Source organism: Callorhinus ursinus, unplaced genomic scaffold, assembly GCF_003265705.2.
Source record: "Callorhinus ursinus isolate GAN/ISIS: 27379988/994484 unplaced genomic scaffold, GSC_fseal_2.0 scaffold20, whole genome shotgun sequence".
NCBI lineage: Eukaryota > Metazoa > Chordata > Mammalia > Carnivora > Otariidae > Callorhinus > Callorhinus ursinus.
In genome coordinates, this window is record NW_027397082.1 from 17,868,314 (window position 1) to 17,890,197 (window position 21,884).

At 55.0% G+C, this 21,884-nt stretch overlaps 1 protein-coding gene across 4 annotated transcripts in view; it reads right to left on the reverse strand.

Annotated features, from left to right (window-relative positions):
* Nucleotides 1-10,545: 10,545 nt before the first annotated feature.
* SUFU (SUFU negative regulator of hedgehog signaling) overlaps nucleotides 10,546-21,884 on the reverse strand; it is a 113,375-nt gene continuing 102,036 nt past the window's right edge. For 2 of the 4 annotated variants that reach the window (XM_073904262.1, XM_073904263.1), the window contains exons 11-13: nucleotides 14,104-14,172; nucleotides 13,458-13,556; nucleotides 10,546-11,720 (exon numbers count right to left, since the gene is read on the reverse strand). In XM_073904262.1, coding sequence (XP_073760363.1) covers nucleotides 11,631-11,720; nucleotides 13,458-13,556; nucleotides 14,104-14,172 — 258 coding nt within the window. In that variant the 3' untranslated portion in view covers nucleotides 10,546-11,630. The remainder of the gene's footprint in view (nucleotides 11,721-13,457; nucleotides 13,557-14,103; nucleotides 14,173-21,884) is intronic. The other 2 variants (XM_025880384.2, XM_025880385.2) reach the window with 1 other exon arrangement.

Consider the following 21,884-nt stretch of genomic DNA (forward strand, 5'->3'; position numbering starts at 1 on the left):
TCCCCCCCCCGCCCCGGCCCTCCCCCTTCGCCACCCCGGCCTCCCTCCCCCCCACTTTCTTTTCTTCTCGGCCTCTGCTCCGGCCTGGAAGGCTCGGGGCTGCGGTCGGAGCCAGCCTGCGGCGGCGGGGCCAAGCCGAGCCAGCCGGGCCAGGCTGCCTCCCTCAGAGCCCAGCCATCTTGGGCTCCTGGCGGCGGCCGCGGTGGCCAGGGGTCCAGGCGCGCTCGCTTGAGGGTCCTGCAGCGGGCTTTCTCTCTCTCTCTCTCTCTCGGTGGGATTTTCTTTTTTTTTAAGGGGAGGGCTGGCGGCCTCCCTCAAATTAGGAGAGAGAGGAGAAAATGCCAAGTCCCGATTTCTCTCCACCTCTGCTCCACCCACCCCGGTCCTTTCCAAAAAATAAAAAAAAAGATTAGAACTGGAAGAAGTCGGCAGAAAGGCGAGCGCCGGCGGCCCCCGGCTGCTGCCCGGGAGACGCGTCCGGGGCGGGCCCACGCCAGTCGCTCTGTCTGTGGGTCCGTTTGTCCGCCCGAAGCTTCACAACTGAGGGGAGGGCACTTCGGGCAGGGTCTCCGCAGCGGCAGTCGCCTCAGAGCTTTATCCTCAGATCAAAAAAAAAAAAAAAAAAAAAAACCAACACTCTCATCAGGGCCACCTTCAGCCATCTTGCGCGTATTATTATTATTTCAGGAATAATCTGTTTAATAAAAATAGCTGCGTCTCTAGCCCCCTCCCCCGCACTCTGGGCTCCCCGCCCCCTTTTAATAATAATCTCGATAATAAAAATGATCTGCGCGCCGGGCAGTTCTTTTCCTGCCTCTCCTCGCTAGGGCTCCGGTTCTCCCCCCGGGAAGGGGGCGCGGTGCGGGGGGCGCCGCTAGGGCTGGGGCGGGGGTGAGTCCCTGCTGCCGGTCAGTCGGCCCCCTCCCACCTCAGCAGGGAGGGAAGGGCGCCCTCGCCGCTACCTCGCGGTTGGAAGGAGGACGGGAGGGGGAGGGGCCCCGGCTCATGGGACCGGCTGGAGGGGAGCACAGGGGTCCCCGATCTTCCCGCCACTGCCTGGCCTCCGAGTCTGTAGCCGGAGGCGAGGGGATACAATGGGCTCCGAGCAGAGTGCGGCTGGCACGGTGGGGATGCAGGCGGGCAGGGGGTTGCGGTGAGCCGGACTCTTGAGCTAGAGCGGAGACAGGCGGAGGGTGGTGTCCCTACATCAAGGCCGGTCCCGCTACACGGGAAGGGGGCGGGGAGACCGGGAGGGGGACGGGAGGAGAAAGCGGCAGCGCAACGGCGGCGCCTTTAATCAGCACCCGCTGGTTCTGCGCACCCGGCACTGGAGACCAAGACCGACAGGGAGGGGAGGGGGAGGATAAGGGCGGGGCGTACGTCCGGAAGTGCTGTTACAGCTGCTGAAGCTCCCGGCTCCTCCCCTTATCCCCTGTCTGGAGTTGGGGCTGTTCCGGAGGCTGCTCCCGCTATTGGTCCCCAAGCTGAGGCTCCGCCTCTTCAAGGAGGGGCAGACACGAGAGCCTCACGTGACTTGCACTTACTTCAGTACATTAAACACTAGGGTGGGAGTAGAGTTCCGCGCTTCTTAAAAGGGCGATGATGCTGCTGCGTAGTGGGACCACCTCTTCCTGGGCCTTTTCACCCGTAGCTCTTTTTACCTGGGAGGAAAGGGAGGGTTTATCAGTCCGCTCCTTCTGTCTAATGGAAGTGAGCAGGGAACTGTAAAGGTTCACTGTGGGGCAATTTCCCGATGTCCTTAATACTTTCCCCCACATATCTGACGCTTAAAACTACCAAGCAAAGTAGGCATTGTAATCCCTCTTCTATTAATAAGGGAACGAAGGCTTAAAGAAGTGAAGTTGTCTATTGGAGGTCGATGGGTCAGTTGACAAATACTTAACAAAAGCCTGGAAGTGCCAGGCATTTTTCTAGGCCCTGGGAATTCCCTGGAGAACATATACCTAATAATAATTATTATTATATTATAATATGCATTATATATAAATATTATTATAAATATGCAGGATAATTTCTGTGATAGAGAGTAAGGGGCTTACACAGGATCCTCAGAAAAGTAGCATCTGAGCCACGACCTGAATATTCAGGAGGAGTCAGGCCATTAACAGCCCTGGGAAAGGGTGCTTCAGTCAGAAGGAGAAACCAATGGGAAAGCAATAGATTAGGCATACTCCAGGGCAGAAAGGAGGCCCTGTGACAGAGAAGACAAGTAGGGGCTAGAACATAACAGGGCCTTGTAGGCCATGGTAAGGAGTTTAGACTTGAAGCTGGTTATGAGAAGCCCTCAGATTTGATATAATCTGGAAGTAGTGCCAACAGGACTAGATATGGGTTAGATATGGGGTAGAGGAATCAACATGTTAATAGGAATGGGATCAAGATGTGCTTATCACTGTATATAGTATATCCTTATGAACTTTCAAAATGTTACCAGGTATATATAATTTTTTATCCCTCCAAAATGTTTTTTAAATGATTCTTAGGATTTGGGCCTCAGCAAGAGTCTGCATGATGGTGCCATTTACCAAGAAGGAGAAAATTGAAGAGAATTAGATTGGGTGGGGAGATTTTTCAGGAGTTCTAAGTTAAATTTGAGTTGGTTCAGATATCCCAGTGGAAATGTTGCAGAGACAATCATATATACAGACTTGAGGGAGGTTTGTACTGAGATTACAGATTTTGGAGTCATCAGCAATTACATTCCAAATGGTAGAACTGAGATTCAAATCCATTTCAGAGTAACCAATGGGTCCCTGATCCTTCCATAAAACCAGAGGGCCTCTCTGCTCTAGGACCTCCATCTCCTTTTTCCTGATTGGGGGGCTAATGTGGGCCCTTCAAGGACAGAGTCCCTGTGTCTTCAGCAATTTGCACCCCCCCCACATGGGAGATCTTATGTTGAATGAATGAATAAATGAATGCTTGCATGTCTGAATGAACAAACAAGGAGAAAATGGCTTCCAAGCCCTAACCCTTAATTGCATGCTCTAAAGATAGTACAGAGAAACAAGGTCTAGCTTGGAGCTGTTGGAGGGTCCTTCTCTGGCTTCCTCACCAATGCCCTCCAGGATAACCTAAAGGATTCCTTACATTCCTCACCTTTCTACACCGATCCCCTTAACTTGTAAGATCATACTCTTCTGGTTTTCTTCTTATCTTTCTAACCACAGACTTCTCCAATTTCCATCTCATAAATGTTGACAGTCCTCAGAGCCCTGCCCTCCATCCTATTCTCTTACTAATCTACGCCTGCTCCCTGGAGGCTCTCACTCCTAAAGCCTTATTACTGTCTGTATACTGATGGCTCCCCACTCAGTATCTCCAGGCCAGAAGTTCATCCTCCTGGTTGCCGATCAGTGTAGCCAACCATGCTGTCCACCCGGATGCCTCACAGGCACCTTGAATTCAGTGTATTGAAAACTAAACTCATCATCCTCTTCACATTCCAGCCTGTTTTCCTCCACTGTGTCCCCCCATCTCAGTCAGTGGACCTGTCAGCCGATTAGTTACCAAGCCAAGGATCAGGGAAGCAATGTTAATATCTCCCTTTCTTTCTTTCTTTTTTTCTTTTTTTAATTAATTTATTTATTGGTCAGAGAGAGAGAGAGAGAAAGCACAAGCAGGGGGAGCAGCAAGCAGAGGGAGAAGCAGGCTCTCCGCCGAGCAGGGAGCCCAACGCAGAGCTTGATCCCAGGACCCCGAGATCATGACCCGAGCCGAAGGCAGACGCCCAACGACCGAGCCACCCAGGCGCCCCTATCTCCCTGTCTTTCATCTCCCTTATCTATCCGATCAGGTGTTATAGATGTTTCTTTTTTTTTAATTAAAGATTTATTTATTGGGGCACCTGGGTGGCTCAATTGGTTGAGTGTCTGCCTTTGGCTCCGGTCATGATCTCAGGGTCCTGGGATGGAGCCCCCCCCATCTGGCTCGCTGCTCGGCGAGGAGCCTGCTTCTCCCTCTGCCTCTGCCCCTTCCCCCCTGCTCGTTCTCTCTCTCTCTCTCTCATTCTCTCAAATAAATGAATAAAATCTTTCAAAAAAAGATTTACTTATTTACTGAGAGAGAGAGAGAAAACATGTGCGCAAGTGCAAGGCAGGGGAGAGGCAGAGGGAAAGAATCTTCCAACAGACTCCCTGCTCATCACCAAGATTCAATCTCAGGATCCCAAGATCATGACCTGAGCCGAAACCAAGAGTCGGACACTCAACCAACTGAGCCACCCAGGCGCCCCTATAGATCCTTCCCTTAAATATCTCTCAGACCATCCACTTGTATACTAGCTGCTCACTTGACCTCTTCACTTGGTGGTACAATGACTATCTCAAAGTCAGCATGACTAAAACTATACTAATTTCAGCACACACTCCTGCCCCTGTTCCATTGAAGTCTTCCACTTCTCGGTGAACACCCCATAGCCAACCCTTCAGCAAATCTTGACTACTTCTTCGCATCTCCATAATCTCTAGCCTGGATTATTTCAGTAGATCCTAACCAGTTTCTCTGCTTCTGCCCTTACCTCCCAGAGTCAATTGTCAACACGGTAGCCAGAGAAATGTTTTTTGGTTGTTTTTAAGATTTTATTTATTTATCTGACAGAGAGAAAGCACAAGCAGGGGGAGCAACAGGCAGAGGGAGAGGGAGAAGCAGACTCCTCGATGAGCAGGGAGCCCGACATGGGGCTCGATCCCAGGACCCTGGGATCATGACCCGAGCCGAAGACAGCAGCTTAACTGACTGAGCCATCCAGGCGCCCTGAAATCTTTTTAAAATATGTCAAATTGTGGGGCGCCTGGGTGTCTCAGTTGGGTGTCTGACTCTTGATTTCGGCTCAGGTCATGATCTCAGGGTCATGGGATCAAGCGCCGCGTGGGGCTCCCTGCTCAGCAGGGAATCTGCCTGAGATTCTCTTCCTCTGTCCCTCACCTTGCTCCCTCTCTTTCTAAAATAATATATTTAAAATTATTTAAAAAGCATATATGTCAGATTGTGTCACTCTTCTCCAAATCTCCCAATGGCTTCCCACGTCAACCAGAATCAAAGTCAAAGTTTTATAATTGCCTGCAAGGTTCTACACAAGCTGACCTCTGTATAAGTAATCTCCTATTATTCCCCTTCTCTCACTCTGCTCCAGCCACACTGGCTTCCTCTTTTGTTCCTCAAATACACCTGGTGTGTTTCCCCTAACCCCAGGGTCTTTGCAGTTGCTCTTCACTTTGCCTGGACCATTCTTCCTCCAGGTGTCCCTATTGCACACTTCTTCCTGTCACTGAGATCCTTTGCTTAAATGTCACCTCTGCAGGGAGGACTTCCCTGACCTCTATATTTAAAAACACACCCCAGGGGCGCCTGGGTGGCTCAGATGGTTGGGCGTCTGCCTTCGGCTCAGGTCATGATCCCAGGGTCCTGGGATCGAGTCCCGCGTCGGGCTCCCTGCTCCTTGGGAGCCTGCTTCTCCCTCTGCCTCTCTCTCTTTCTCTCTCTGTCTCTCTCTCTCTTTCATGAATAAATAAAATCTTTAAAAAAATAAAAAATAAAAATAAAAACACACCCCATCCCAGCCCTATCTCTCCTCCTCTACTTTATTTTTTTTCACCATAGCACATATATCTATGTACTAAGTATTCTATTCTAAACAAATATTATCTCCCATCACTAAAACATAAGATCTGTGAAAGGAGGAATTTCTTTAAATAATGTATCTCTGGTGCCTAGAACAGGACCTATCACATAGTAGGTGCTCAAATATTTGTTGACTCCATGAATGAGTTCCATTCTCTCCATCCCTACTGCTTCTACCTTAATCCAGTCCTACCTGGTCCTTGCCTCCAATCTTGCTCTCTTTCAGAATGTTCTCCATCCAACAGGCAGGGGGATGGTCCTCAAAGGAAAGCTTGATGCTTTAAAACCTTAAGCGATTTGAGCTTCTCCAAATCCCAAGGAGAGTTTTGGGGCTTTTGTCCTTGTTGTTCTGTTTGTCTGGAGGGTTTCTGAAAATAAAGCCCCTCTTCTTGGGTGCCCGGGTGGCTCAGATGGTTAAGCACCTGCCTCCGGCTCAGGTCATGGTCCCAGAGTCCTGGGATCGAGTCCCGCGTCAGGCTCCCTGCTCCGTGGGAGCCTGCTTCTCCCTCTGCCTCTCTCTCTCTCTCTGTCTCTCTGTCTCTCATGAATAAATAAATAAAATCTATAAAAAATAAAGAAACCCCCTCTTCTTGGGCCCTTCATCCTTAAGTATCCTTCAGTTTTGACTTAGATGCCACTTCTTTCAGGAAGCCTTTTTAAATCCTCCCAGACTGGGTTGGGTAACTTTTCTATATCTGTACCCTAGCACAGCCCTTTAATAAAGGCTTAACACTAATTGAGCAATTACTATGTGCCAGGCATCTCAGGTGTATTATCTCATATAATCCTTGCAAAAACTCTGAGAAGTGAGTATCCACCTGCAGATGACAAAAACCTGTCTAAAGTCACAGTGACAAGTGGTGGAGTTAGGGTAGGACCGAAAGCAGCTGACTGCCTTTCTCCTTTGTGGCTCTTCCTTGCAGATGTTTCCTTGTCTGTTTTCCCCACTGCACCGCACACTCCCAGGGCCAGGCCTGTGTCCCGTCTCCGTCTCCCAGTCTCCCAGCATACAGCAGAGGGCCGGGCATACGTTTGTTGAAAGTAGGAGGGAATGGACATAGACCGTGGACACCCACCAGCAGGCAGCTTTCCCCTTCCCCCATCCTGTCTGTAGCTTTCTCCCAAAGACTTCCTGGCAGTTAAGGAGGAGAGGAGGGGACTGGGTCGGTCCCATGGTGCCCTCACAGAAGGGGCCTAGAGATGGTTGCCCCTCCCAGACCACATCCTGCCCTGGCACCGCCCCCCCCCCCCCCCCGGCCCCACCGCAGTCTTGGGACTAATCTCCCCCTTCTCCTGCCCAGCACAGCACTCCCTCTCTGCCACCCTGGCCTCCCCACCTCCTCAGCTGCCTCAGTGCCTGGCAGCCTGGGTTGACTCACTTCCAGCTGCATTCTCCTTCCGTTAGGCCAGTTTGGTAAATCTCTTAGGCTCCCTAGCCCCCTGGCTCTAGAACCTGTGGGTCCCCCTCACCCAGGGCCCCTGACATCCTCCCGCCCCACATGGGGCAGAGCAGACGCCTGGAGGAATGTACAGGCCTTTTGGAGGTGACATTACATATCACATGGCAGATTTCTCCCCTCCCTAAATCTAGGGTGGGGTCTCTGCTATAGGCCCAGGAGCCTCTTTCCAGAAATAATCTCAGCCTCATCCTGTCTCCTGGAACCAGCTAAACACAGGATCCTGCTGTTCTGTACTCTCTGGGGCAGGAACTTCACTCTGACCCTGGGTGCTTCTAGGCTGGTCAGATGAGGAGGATTAGATAATCAGCCCTCCCCTCCACCCCACCTCCCAATCTCCAAGGAGAAAAGAAAAGGGGAAGGAGTGTGGCCGGGGCCACCCTGGGATGGTCAGTCTGTCTCCAGGCCCTCCCAGCTCCCTCGCTCTGACTGCCAGAGTGACTGAGGACCCCAGACACGACCTGCCCCACTGCTCCAGGGGCCAGCTCCAGGGGTTCAGTAGGAGGTCACAGGGGAAGGAGTACTGACCTCTGCCTGGGGAAAGCTCCCCCAGATACGGCTGGTTCTCAAAGAGGACAGAGTCCCTTCACATGAGCTGATCCCCCCAGGACTTCTGCCACTCGCCCCAGCAGAACACCTGGGATGAGAAAAGGCCCTGCTATTCTCCGAGACAGACAACCAGGCCTAGCAGGAAGGTAAAGAAGGCGGGAAGGTTTAGAGCAGGCCTGCAGGTTCTGGGAACCCCGTCGGGGTGCGGACCCTCTCCTGCCTGCCTCTAAGGTCCCAGGTGGCTGCCTTCTCCCCACGGGGACTGGGCTCTGTTGTGCCAGGCCACTTCCTTCCAGGGAAGGAAGATCCACCACCTCCTCACCAAGGCCAGGCCCAGAGGGGCTCATGGGAAGGGAGGGCCACCTTCTGTGTCACCCAGTGGGTGTGATGGTTCTGAGGCTGCCTGTCCATCCCAGGAGGTAGAATTTAGATGGTGAGGGCAGTGGCCATCTCCTGACCCAAGCTGGGCCACAAGAGCTCTAAAACTGGAGGGAGGGAAGGCCCACCTTCCCAAGGGGAAAGGGCTTTTTGGTGAGAGGAGAGCGGAAGAGGAAGAAAGAGGGTCTTGACCCACCCATTTGCCCAGACCTGTTTCTTGCTCCTACACCCCCCACGACCTTAGAGGAATTCAAGACCAGTGAAAGGGAGCCTGCAAAGCCATTTCTGCACGACCCTAGAGTCACCAGCTGTGTGCTCCTGCTCCTTGACACCCCCTCCACTCCCGACAACAGTCTTCGGGGGGCCTTCCCCCATCCCGGGTTCTTCTAAGTGGCTGAGTCCGACCCACCCCTCTACCAGGCTTGCTGCTCCCCTACTCCAGACATCCAAAAAGGAGCACAAGATCCAAGCACTTCTGCAAATATGTTTAATGCACTTAGATTACACAGAGGAAGAGGGAGCAAGAAGGAAACGACATCTAAGTGAGTCACCCAAAAATTCTTACAGAAGTCCCAGGCTGGCTGCAGCCCCCAGGAACCGAGTCGCAGTCGACATTAGAAACTAATATAAAATTTTACAAAAGTCTGCTCGTTGCAGCATTCAGGTACTTGTACAAAAGGAGGGCTCTCTCTACAGGGCTCCTGACTTGTAACAGGGACCCAGGCACCTTACCTGGCGCAGAGGACCTGGAAGCCAGAGAGGAAAGACAACTGGATAAAAAAATACAGTCAAGGGAGTTCTCTACTGGTCTGCCCCATAGGGGCACCAACCTTCGAGGTTTTTTTCCCTGCTCTCAACTCAGTCTCAAAACCCAGCCCCAAGACCCTGTGTGCATTTTTCTTAAAAATACTCTAGCCCTTTAGATTCTCCCCAAGGCTTCCTAGTCCCTGCCCGGAAGCCTTGCCTTTGGAAGAGGAAGAGAAGGGGAGGAAGAGGGACCAGCTCCCTGGACAGACCTGAGACCTTGCATGAGCCACTCCACCCCCGCAGAATGACAGCTGGGGCTGCAGCCCACCTGCAGCCCACACAGGACCTGAAGAGTCCCAGAGTCTGCCATGTGTACGTACGGGGGCGCCCCTTCCTCTCAGAAGCTTGAGCCACAGGGACCTGGAGGGAGGGGGTGGGACTGGGCAAGCCACAGGGAAGCCACGAGGAAGAGGCAGATTTAGGAGGGAGGCTTCTTACCTCCCTGACTCACTATGTCAGGGCTCCCGAAGCACCGCAGGGAGGGAAGGAAGCGGTACATTTAGTGAGTACCCACTGTATGCCAAGTGCTATGCCGGGCATGCTATGGGGTTGGCCTCACTTGGTCCTCAGTGAGGGTCCTCTCTTACCAGCCAGAAGCTCAGTGGAGAGCCCCCTGGTCAGAGATGGTGGATGCCCTGCTACTCCTCTGGAGCCAGTGCACTGTAGGGAAAGGAGAGGGAGGCCTTGGAGGTTGCTGGCATCATGGGGCAGGAAGGGGCCACAGGCTTCATGGGCTCACTGTCTCAGAGCTCACCGGCTTCCCGCCTGCCTCCCATACTGACGACAAAGCTTAGCTCAGAAAATACCTTCCTCCCCATCAGCCAAAGCAGACAGGCAGAGGCAGGTCCCCAGAAAGAAAGAATTTGTGGAGAGGTGGGCCAGGGTGGCACGGAAAGGAGACAAGCTAATGACACCTCTCTGGCCATGAACATTAGATGACAAGAGCTTCAAAGGCAGAGGTACTATGGTGGGCAGTGGCTAGAAAATGTCCTTTTGGAAAAGTCCTTGGAGCAGAAGGCACAGCTGCGGCCAACATCAGGTCCAGAGGAGCTTCCATCTTCGCTGGTGGAGGCCTGGAGCCTATCTCTGCCAGTCTCCCAGGCTGATCCACCTTGAAGCTCCGAGTTTGATGTTGCTAACTGGGTAGCCCTGAGGGTGTGTGCAGAGAAGCGGCCAGGGCCTGGTGGCCCCTTGGAAGTCCAAATCTTGCTCCCTGGAGAGCCTGGCCCCTGCCCTCATGACCCCTGGAGGCAGCTCTTTGGCTGAGTCTCTCATCAGCGGCGTCCTGCACCCCATGGGCCACCTGTGGCACTGCTGTAGTGGCCTGTGTGTGTGGCGGGTGCAGACGGGGCAGTGCATGGCCCTACGAGGCCCATGACAGACCAAAGGACTTTGCTTTGGAGAGGCCTGAAATAGCAGTCCCTAGAGTCAGGGGTGAGAGGGCACGAAGGGGCTTGTTGATTCCAGGCAGAAGTGGGAGACAACCCAAAAGGAACCCCAAATCCACGGGCCAGAGATAGGTCTATTTCTAGGAGGAAGACCATGAGATCTGCAGTAGTGGGGCAAGGGACTGGGAGAGCCCGGGATGCAGGAAGAGGCATGGGGGGGCGACATGGGCACGGGGATGAAGGACAGGAAGCGAGCGGACACGGAGAATGAGGGCGGCAGGGTGCGGTGTTTGCAAAATCAGAGCGAAGGACATGGCGAGAGGTTGGTTTTTCCACTTTTAATATGCCAGAGTCCTGCAGCCTGGAGGCTGGGAGGCCCAGGGGAGGAGGAAATGGGACAGGAGTGGTCAAAGAGCTGCAGACCTAGGCCCTGAGTGGCAGGTGGGGATGGGTCTACGAGGTGCTGGGCCTCACCCTCCCTCAGGCAGCCCTGGTCGGGTGGACAAGGCCCAGAAGGGGAGGCCGGGGCTAGCAAGTCTCTGAGACCCTGGTGGTCCTGGAACTTTGCCAGCGGCCTAGTCCGCTGGAGAACCAGCGGCACCTTCTCCTGGCCCCAGCTGGCTAAACGGGCCGAAGGCTGTATGGGGCAGCAGCTCAGCTCTCCCCCTGCCCCAAGCTCCACCTGGCCCCGCTGGGAAGAAATCAGCCTCTCTGTGAAGCTGGCTCCTCCAGGGTCCTGGGCTGGCAGGCGAACCGAACCCCGGCACCTTCTCTGGTGGTGGCTCAGGGGGAGACAGCCCCAGGCCTTCGTCTGAGAGAATGAGAAAGTTCATCTGGGAATAAAGTTCTGTTTAAAAAACATTATATACACGGCTTCTGGACATCTTTGAAGACCAATAAAATACCATCCGGTTTCGACAAAATAAAATAAGGAGGAAGAAAACCAAACACGATCGGAGGAATTGTTCCGTGGCCGGAGGACCTGGCCTAGCAAAGGCTTCCCACCGCAGAGCTGGGCCGTGCGCACCCCGGCCACTCCACTCCCTCCTGCTGGACGGCCCACGGCAGGGGAGAGGTGACAATGAGGCGGGTCTCCACCTAAGGGCACAACATCGAAGGTCCAGAGTCACATTTCCAATCACGACCTGCGGCAGCAGCAGGAGGGGAAGGTTTGCATTTACCCGCTCCCAGCCCCGGCGGGGGGCGGGGGGGGGGGGCTTGGTCGGCTTGGGGGGGGGGGGGGGAGGCCCCCCTCCCCTTGGGGAGCTGCAGGGGAGGCGGTGCGGTGGCTGCACAGCCCTCCTCACGCGTGTCCTATTTGTGGGGTTCGCGTGTCCGCAGTTGGTACTCTGGAAGTCACCGGGGAGCAGCTGGGCTCTCCCTTGGCCCCTGCAGGGCCCAGCCCAGGCTAGTGCAGTGGACTGTCGAACACCACGTCGGGAAGGATGGAGACTTTGAGCTTCTTTTCCGGCCAGCTGTACTCTTTGGGAAGTTTGAACTGCGGAGGGAGCAAGCACAGAGCCAGAGTGCACACAGTTAGCGCCACTCCTGGCCTTCTGTCCCGACTGCCTACAGAGAGCCCAGGGCCCTCACCCGCGCCTGTCCCCCAGGTGCTAGGGGCAAGAGAGGCCACCGGTTGCCTGGCTTCAATCGCAAATGCTATTCCCAGGTGGGTGGCTGAGGTTAAGCTGCTGGAGTTCGGTGACCCCTTCTTTCCCCTTGCCCTGCCAATAATTAACTGGGGTTGGAGGAGGCATGTTTTCTAACTCTTTCTTGACTGTGCTGACCTCCCTCCAGCTCACTTCCTTGGTTCTGCCTCCGGCCACAAGCATGTGAGGAATCTGCTCCCTGAGGCCCTGGGGCTGGGGGGTGGGGGCAGGGTGGGAGGGTGCAGATGCTTCAGGGAAGTGGCTTGAGGTCTGGAACTCTGTGGTCCTGTCCGTGCCATGGCTTCTCTTGCAGGGGCTGGTGCAGAAGGACCCCAGAACCCGCCCTCTGTGGCCTTTGCCAAGGGGTCCAAAGGGAAGGAGGCCCTGGCTTGGCCTCAGTGGGAGGAGAGGAGCGGGACAAGCGTGGCTGGGGGTGATTTCTTGGGCCTGGTGCAGCCCCACCCTGCTCCCCTTTGTTCAAGCTCGTCTGTTTCTCAGGGTTACCACCCTGAGCATGGTGCCAGTGGTGGCCAAGGAGAGCCCAGGCTCTTCCTACCGGAGTCCAGGGATCAAGGATTTGCTGACAGTTCTGTGTCTAGGGCTTCTGTCTGGGGTGGGGGAAAGAGGCTGATGGATCTTACTTCCTCTGGCCCACAGCTGGTGCGCTCACTAGATGCTCACTGACTTGAAAACAGGGTCTGCGTTTTATGACTCCTACTGTCCTGGGGCTAGGTGAGAAGTCAGGCCAGGCTGGAAAGGAGGAAAGAACAGGGCCCTCGGCCTGCCTGGAGCTGGGGCTGGAAGTGGCTGGCCCTGTCTCCCCCTCCCTCTGATGGGGGACTTGTCCAAGCCAGGACCAAAGTGGAGAGTGGAGCTGGCTGTGGGGACAGCCTCTGGACAGAGAACCAAAAAAAAAAAAAAAGTCATTTTTAGTGACCTACTTTCCTGAGCTCCCCCTGGCTCCTGTCCCTCCTGCCTGGACTGTCCCCCTCCCACCTCCTCAACACCCAGGCTCAAAGCTGCAGTCTGGCACGGCACCGCCCTGTGTGATGAGCACCACCCTGTGCGACGCAGCCTCTCCGGAAGCGCTTCTGGGTAGCTGGCGCTGGGCTGACTCAATAGGAGCCAGGCCTCAGGGACCAGTGACTCGTGGGGGTTGACTGGCTGGCACACACCAGGGACGGGTGGCTTTGGAATGTGTAAATGAGTTAATTTCTCAAGCCACATCCCAGAGGACAGAGGTGACCTCAGGCTCTGAGGAGTTGCTGTCCACCTGGAGACCTGGACCGGACAGGCTCACCCTGTGGGCTCTCTTCCACCTAGTGAGTGACGGAGGCCACCATGTCCTGGCTGATGTGGCCCTGGAAGCCCCGGCAGCTGTTCGCTCCAGGCCTGGCTGGAAGCTAGCTCCTATGTGGCCTCCCTCTGGCTTGAAAGGCTGGCGCCTCAGAGCCGAAGGAGCTCTCCCCCAAACACGCTTCCCGGCAGAAGGGGCAATGGAAGGGTCTGTCCGTCTCTGCCACAGGCAGGGGAGGGCCCGGAAGAGCTCTCCAGAGGCCTGACTAGGTTGCTAATGTTCCACTAACCTGTGGGGCATTGAGGCCAGCAAGGCTCAGATCCCACTGGGGTGCTGCTTCGTAGGAGGCCGGGGGAGGGGAAGGGACTTTCCAGGATGAGGTAAGTCCCTGCAAATGAGGATGCCAGGAACAAGGAAGAAAAACAAAGGGGATTATGGGCTCCATTCCTGTACCCCAGATGAGCAGCCAAGAAAGGCACAAGCTCCCACCTGGCTGGCCAGGGTCTCGGGCTGGAAGGGGCAGATCAAGAGGGGAGAGCTCCTGGCTGCAGAAGTGAGGAAGGAGACCGGCTCCTGGGTGGCCTGAGGGAAGAGCAGGAGTCCCTCACTGCCACCAGAACTCCCCAATGGAATATTCTCTGGCAGCAGGCGTGGGCTTTCTGTTCAGAACCTGCCAGGGAACAGCAGGGCCTGGGGAAGAACTACTAGCCCGAAGGCCCTGGCTGCCCCTGCAGTGAGCTTCTCGGGAGCTGCCAATTCAGACAACTGGCTGGGTGTCCTTATGATGGCTGGGGTGGAGGGGCCAGAGATCAAGCTGCTTCACATCTGCAGGGGCTCCTCTCCAGCCCATCCCCACACCTCGGAGACTGACAGACCAAAAGACACACATGGGCTCCTGGAGACTGGAAGCCGCTGTTAGAATGAAACAGGCTTACTTCCTCTGGAGAAGTCAAATCTTCTAAGTCCTCCAACATTTTCTCTACAAACTCTTCAGTCAACAGAATCTGGGAAGAAGGCACAAGACGAGAGTTTATTATTATTTTTTAATATATGGTCTTTTTGCCAACTGCCAAGCCATGGATCTTTCTTCTGGCCGTGGAGGAGCTGTGAGCCTGTTCTAGGGACAGATGGAAGTGCTGGAAGCCTATCTCAGACCAGCGTTCTCCCCCACCCCTCCAACCTGCCTGCAATCCCGCAGGGACCAGGGCAGGGAAGGAAAGGTGTCAGAAGACGATGGGGAAACAAGGCGGGGATATCTGGAAAGAATGTAGTGCTGGTCCCCAGAAGGGATACAGGCCGGGCAGTCTGGGCCTCCTGCACGCTGTAGTGCAGTAGAAGGGCTGGGAGAAGCAGGTGGCTGGGTGAGAGCGATCGCCAACATGCCCCGTGCCCAGCCGGGCTCCCAAGTTCCCCCTCACTCCCGACTTGGTAGGACAAAAGGAATCTGTTTGGATTTGGAATACAGGCCTTGTCTGGAATCTGGAAATGCCCCAGAAGGTACATCCAAGAATGTATGAGCTGGAGAATTTGGAAACTGTGCACCACCCTCTCTCATTTTACAGATGGAAAAGGGGCTCTCAAGTCCCCTTTCCATCTGCAGTATCCACAGTTTCTCAAGCTGAAAGCTCCCAAACCCTTGCCCTGCTGACCTCATTCAGCCACTGAGTTCTTCACAACTTCCTCTGAGAAACCTCTTCTCCAGATCACCTCCTGGCTGTCCCACTTTGCTGTTCTAGTCTGATGCCTTGTCACTTCATGCTTTGATGTCTAGGACAGCCTGGCCCCGCTATTCAGCTGGCACAAGCCCTACCCTCACAGGCCTTCCTCAACCTGATGGGCCATTTTCCCAACTGGCTCCTCTGCTCAGGCTCGCTCTGCGGAGTCAGGACAAGCTCACACCAGGCCTGCACACCGGGCCCACGCTGAGGGTGTCTTTTCTCTTCCCAATCTGACCCGTTTCCTCCACCCTTCTCCCCGTGCTGACCCATGGGGCTTCCTGGCCTCGGCACCAGACCCTTCTATACCCCCCAGGCTGTGGCTCCACCTGCCTCTGCTTTGCCTCCTCCAGCAAACTTTGAATGCCCCGGGAGAGGCACAGAGGAAGACAGACAATGGGGTGAAGACCAAGGTGAATGACTCTGCTGAGGGAAGGATGGGGATCAAGAACTTGAGAAAATAGGGGCGCCTGGGTGGCTCAGTCGTTGTGTCTGCCTTCGGCTCAGGCCATGATCCCAGGATCCTGGGATTGAGCCCCATGTCGGGCTTCCCGCTCTGCGGGAAGCCTGCTTCTCCCTCTCTCGCTCCCCCTGCTTGTGTTCCCTCTCTTGCTGTGTCCTTCTCTGTCAAATAAATAAATAAAATCTTTAAAAAAAAAAGAACTTGAGAAAATACTCCTCAGGTTTCCCCTAGGAGTTGTCCACTCCGATAAGTGGAGTATGTGTGTGTGTGTGTATATATGTATATATATATATATACACATATATCTGGAATATATATATATATATCTGGAATACAGTCAGCTTGTGAGATGAAGTGAAATGGCACGGGAGAGCAGAAGAGCAGCAAGTGGGGTGGCTGGGGACCACATGGGATGGAGGACTCCAAAGGAAGGAAGTCGATGGGGTGGAGGCGGGAGCAAGGAATGAGAAGCCTGGGTGAGCAAACCACCACCATACCAGGCCCTGTGCTGACTGCTCATGTATCTTATCTCCTTGAGTCTCCTCCGAGATGAGGAAACTGAGGCACAGACAGGTTATGTAATATGCCCAGTGTCACACGGCTTGTGAGCGGCTGAGATAAGACCATATCCCAGACCTATCTAGACTCTAGAGTAGTGCCTGAAGTGCAGCCTCCACACCCAGGGCTCTTCCCGCCACAGCACTGACGCCTTTATTCACTCTTCCGCTCATCTGCCCACTGATCTACCCAATTCCACGGCATTCCCTTAGGTGCCTCTGCTAGGCCCGGCCCTGGGTGGGGCCCCAGGGACACAGGCATGAAAGCGGTCCATGCTGTACCTGGACACGCACCCTCTCTTGGTTGACAGGGAGCCAAAGGACGTCTCCTTCCCAGGCTGCAAGCCCGCAGTCAGCAGCAAAATAGCTCTGACCACTGGCCCCTATTTCCCCCAGGTTTTTTTGTTTGAGGAGCTCAGGCCTCCAGTGAGGACAGAGACAAGATTTAGACAGGCACAGTCAGTCCAGGGAAATGCCCACCCGAGGCGGCCCCCTCCCGCCCCCGTTCTTCCTCCAAGTGCCCCCAGGTGGGACTGGTGATCCTTCTCCCAGACTCCAATGACTCTTTGCCCGTCATACCCCAGTCTTCCCACTGCCAGGGCCCCGGCTCCTCCCCTTATCCCAGGGCCCCCCTCCACCCACAGTCCAGAGTTTCCCTACCAGTTATCACCAGTCGGCTTGAGTAGCACAAAAGTCACATTCATGTTTTTGGCATTTCCGGGGCTTGTTGCCATCTCTGCAAATGCTAGCGCAAACACAAGCATACCTAAAACCCAATTATATCACAATGGCTCCAGTCCGGGCCAGGCTGCGCTGATTTCCAACCCACAAATAATTCAGAGGGAGGGACTTTCTGCCAGGAAGGTAAATAGGCCTGGGACTATAGCGCACGGGCTGAGGTGGAGGGGAGGGTTCACAGGGACGGCGACCACCCAGTGAGACACCAAAGCGCTGTTTTTCAACAAGGGGCAAGACAACCCCACTAATGCTGAGCTCAGCCCCAAGCCAGTTCCTCTGACAAAGGTCTGGGATAGGTGGTGGAGAGAGGGTGCTTTATGGTGACTGTCAGCAGAACCGCACCAAGCTAGCACGTCATCTGGGTGTGGACTCATTTTATACTCAGCTGGGGGAGGGGATGGCAAGACCAGAAAAGGGGACAAACCCTGGTGGCGCCTCAATTTTCACTTCTGGTGATTTGCTGGTTCCTGCTGGAAACTTCACATTATTTTAAAAGAATTAAACAGAGAAAATTATACACAAGATCTGCATGATATTAAGGGTGACATTCCCTGCAAAGAAACACGACAGACTGTCATAGCTCCAGGCGTCTAATTTAATTTCCTTTGGGAGTTAAACCTTAGAAGCTTGGATTGAACAAACAGGCCCTGTTCTTTGTATATTTCAGACCTGGAGCTGAGAATGTGAACAGATCTTATCAACAGGACACTGGAGATAGACAACTGTGACGGAGCGGCTCCTGGGCGCTCTCCTGAGCAACAGACACGCCGTTGTGATGCAACTGTGGGAAAAGCCGGTGCAGTCTGGGGCTTGAGGCTCTGGAAGCTCACTGGGTCCCCATGGGGCTGCCTGGCTCTGCCACAAATAATGACAGGAGGGTTACGATGCCAGAAGTAACGGTGACACCACCTCCAGCTGAAGCAGCGCCTCCTCCAGGTGCCGCGCGCTGGGCTAAGGGCTTGAGCGGTACCATTTCACTGAGCCCTCCTGGCGGGCCTGCAGAGGAGGTAACTATCACCCCCATTTTGCAGACGAGCAGGTGTTGAGAGGAGATAAGGCTCCTGGACTTTAGAACAGTGATCTGACCTCACTGTGGTAGAGGATACACTTTTCCTCGCGTCTGGGGAAAACACCCCAATTCTAGAAGCCTTGTATACTCAGGGCTAACTCTTCTCTGATGGGGGAGGTGAAGGTGACTTTGGCTTCTACGAATGGCCTGGAAGACCAGCCATATTAACCCCCACAAGCCACACATTTTTCCTCAAGAGGAACAACTCTGCTCAGCTTAAGAGGGCTGGAACCCTGAGCATCACAGACACCCAGCAGCTCAAAAACCAAGATGGCCAATTGGAAAGGAAGGCAAACCATGCCCAAAGATGGTGTCCAAGTGGGAACAGTGAGGCACATGCCCAGGCCAGCTTAGTGAACGCATACATAAGGCAACAGTTACTCTAGCCCAGAAAACAGCAACAGAAATAACTAATTATACGGAAAATGGCAAGTGCACTCAGTAATGTCTGCACTCACCAAGAGCTGGGCATCAAACGCTTTTTTTTTTTTTTAAAGATTTTATTTATTTATTCATTTGAGAGAGCGAGAATGAGAAAGAGAGAGAGCACATGAGAGGGGGGAGGGTCAGAGGGAGAAGCAGACTCCCTGCTCGATGCGGTACTTGATCCCGGGACTCCAGGATCATGACCTGAGCCGAAGGCAGTCGCTTAACTAACTGAGCCACCCAGGCGCCCCCAAGGCTTATGTTTGTGCACAAGAAGCCCTTGGAGGGAGGAGGCTCTCTAGTGAGCAGCTAACTCCCCTGGGAAGCTTTTGAAACTATGGAGATGCCATCCAGACCTTCTGAATCCGAGTACCCTGGCAAGGCCAAGGTGTCTGCATTTTTGAGGCATCCCAAGAAACCATGTGGTGGGGAACACTCAGGCTCACGCAGGGGGATGGGGTTTGGGCACAGGGGTGAGTCGGTGGCTGCAGCTTCACCACCATCTAACTGGCCAGGCTGTAAGGGGAACAGTCGCCCCCTGCTCCCCACCCCTAACCTCCACTCTTGGTCAGAGAAGGGCTTGGAATCCAGACCAGCAACCTCTTCCAAGGTGCTCACACCAGGTGCCTTAGGGACAACCTGGTTGGTGGGTGATTGGGGGGGGTTGTCAACAATCTCCCAATTCCCCAGGCCCCAGCAGGTTCCGGAAGGAACCCGAAAAGTGATCTTTCAGGATGCCTGCCCTGGCAGGCTCTGCTGTGCTGAGGGCAGGAGCCTGCTGCGGATCTGACTCCAATGTCTGTGGTCGGTGCTATTTCTGACTCTGCAAACGGCGCTGACAATGCCCCCTCCTCCCCCTCGATATGACAATCCACACTTGGTCCAGGGCCCTGTTTGCCCTTCGTGTTGACACGTTTTTCTTGCTTCCCGACAAGTCTGGCTTTCTTTTTCCTTCTCTTTCCTTCTTTCAGAGGTGGAAATGTGTTATTTATAGGGTGGGGCCCGCCAAGGGGCTGCTCTGGTGCCCGCGATGGCCAAGGAGGGGGCAGGACGTGGATGCAGTCCGGTCTGTGCCCCCCCCACCAACCCCCCCCCGACTCCAACAGGCCAGACGAAAGCCAGAAAACAGCTTGGAGACCCCCCAGGCTTGGGGGCAGAGGTGTGCGGGGCACACACTCATTTCCTGTTCTCAGTGGCTGGTGAGAAGTTGGCTTTGGTGGCCAGGAGCAGGCTCAGACTCCTCCTGCTCTGGTTGCTGGCTGGTGAGGGCACAGCGGGCCACCATGGTCTTCTCCCCAGGCACAGTGGGGGGATTTAAACCCTAACTGGGTACACCCCCGGGCAGTGAGGCCCTGTGACAGCCCAAGCGCAGGTCTCCGGGGAGAACAGTTGTGGCCAGCCCCCACAGCGCACTGCAGAGGGACTGCTCAGGGCCTGGGCCCAGAACTGCCAAGTGTCTTCCACACAACATCCAAATGGGTGGATGGGGACAGGAGAAGGCGGGGACTTGTCCAGAGGACAGCGGTGAGTCAGCCACTGGGCTAGGATGAGAGCCCAGCATTGATTCCCAAATTTGGCCTGGAGTGGGGGGGGAGCCCACTCGGAACAGCAGCTGGGCATCTTCTCCCAAGCCCGAAGTCTCCCATCAGGGCTGGGTGGGAAACGGCTGGGAAGGGGGGGCGGTGCGCCACCTGGGCGAGCTGTCACACACCACACAGCTGAGAAAGCATTGCAGGGCTTAAAAAAATATTCTCATATTTGGTGATGTGACCCCCACGTGACCTCTAGGGCCAACTTCTCCCACTTCAGACCAACCCTGGCTGGGGATGGATGAACAACTCAGCTCTGGGCTGGGCTCCTGCTCAGAAGACTAACAGCCCAGTGTTGACAGACTCAAGGGAGAGAGGCTTGTTAAAGCTACCGGGATGTGGAATGCTGGGGAAGGTGTGCAAGAGAGGATGACTGGCAGGCCTCCTCCAGGATCTGAAGACCCTCCTGCAAAACTCTGGAGCTGGCTGACAGGCTTTACAATCTCCACGAGGACGTGGACAGAAACAGCAGATGGTAGGGCAGATGGAATCAAGGTGTTGACCTCCGGAGACAGCAAAGCCTATAGAACTGGAGCAGGATCCCTGCCTCCCCAGCTCCTCCAGGAGGCAGGAGGGTCCGCTGAGCTTACCCTGGGGCTGCAGACGGCCCTGCCTTTCAGTGTGCTGGGGCCTGGATGTCTCTGGGGCTGGAGAGATGGGGGGAGGGGAAGGGCAGCACCAGGAGAGGGCGGGTGTGGAGGCCTGTGTGGGGCCACTCCACGCACTCCAGTGAGGTCCCAGATTCCCTCACCTTCTCCTTTGTCACTCTTCTCTCATGCGGGGTGTCTTTGCCGTGCCTTTTCCCCAAGAGATAACAGGCCCGGGCTGGTAGCCAGAATAAGGTGCCAAGGCTGGGATCGAGGGCTTCCAAAGCTGTTGAGGCTGATGTAAGAAAGTCATCCCAGCCCCTCCCCATTCAGCTGGGATCAACAGGGAGCGTTCAAGTAGCAGCCAAGAAAACAAGTAGCGCTCTTCACATTCTTGGGCCTGCTGCATTCAGCTCCTTCCTACTCCTCTGTCCCCAACAAGTGTGGTACACCGGGCCCAAGGAGACACCCCTGATCCTGGGAATATGAGCAAGAGATTCCTGCGGGGGTAGGTGGGAGGTCAGTCCCCTCCATGTTGGGGGACTGCCTCCAGAGGGGCCTGGGGCCCTTGTTGGTCCAGTGGAGCCGCCCTTCCTTGGTGATGAGCCTAACTCCAGGCCTCCAAGAGGCCCTGTAGACTCCTGGGAGACAAGCAGCCCCAGAGGGAGCCCCAGAGGCCCACAAGTAATTACAAGCCCAGGTTCCCACAAGCTAGGGAGCTGCCTGTGACCACAGTGGCAAGACCCTAAAGGGGAAGACGGGCTGGCAGTCAGAAGCAGAAAGTGCTAACTGCTTTGGGGGCAAGGGAGGAGGGCTGCTGTGGGTGTTGGCTCCATGGCTGAGGAGGGTTTCCCAGGGCTCCTTGGAAAGGGCCTGAAAAACCCCTCGGTGAGTGAGGGTGCATGCTTGGGGGAGCGGGGCCCCAGCCAGCCTTCCTGGGAGCTCCCCTGTGAGCTGGCCTGTGGTGGACCACACTAATGAGCCCATAACACAGGCCTTTGATTAAGCAGCTCCCAGCACAGCAACTTTATTGAAACATGCCGAGGCCAGCGGCTGGTTCCCACCGCTCGGGTTCCCCGGGCAACAGCGCAAGGGAGGGGCCCTGCCCAGTGCTTCAGCAGCCTGAGGGGCTGCCCAAGGGTGACGGGAGTGGGCCTGGGAGCACAACACCGTGGCCCTGGGATAAGGGGCTCTGGGAATGGGGTTGGATTCAGAACTCTGGGGGCATGGAGGGGCAACATGACATCTGCTGAGTTCTCTGGGGGCCAGGGCTCCTGGGCTGCTGAGAACAGAGATGCTGACCACCCCCTCCTCAGGGTAGGAAGGTATTCCAAGGATGGCAAGACTCCAAGGATAGGTTCAGAGGTGAAGATATAAGATGTAACGAGGGGGGCGGGGATTTCTTCTTGAGTTTGGGGAGACCCTGGTCCCTACTTTCCCAAGAACATGTGCTTGAACCTTCAATACACATAAATGCTATCTGAGGACACTTCTGAGACCTGTGAGCACAGTCACCTACTGGGAATGATGACCTTGGAACTCTCGACTCTCAGGGAATGCTGGGTTCTCCCG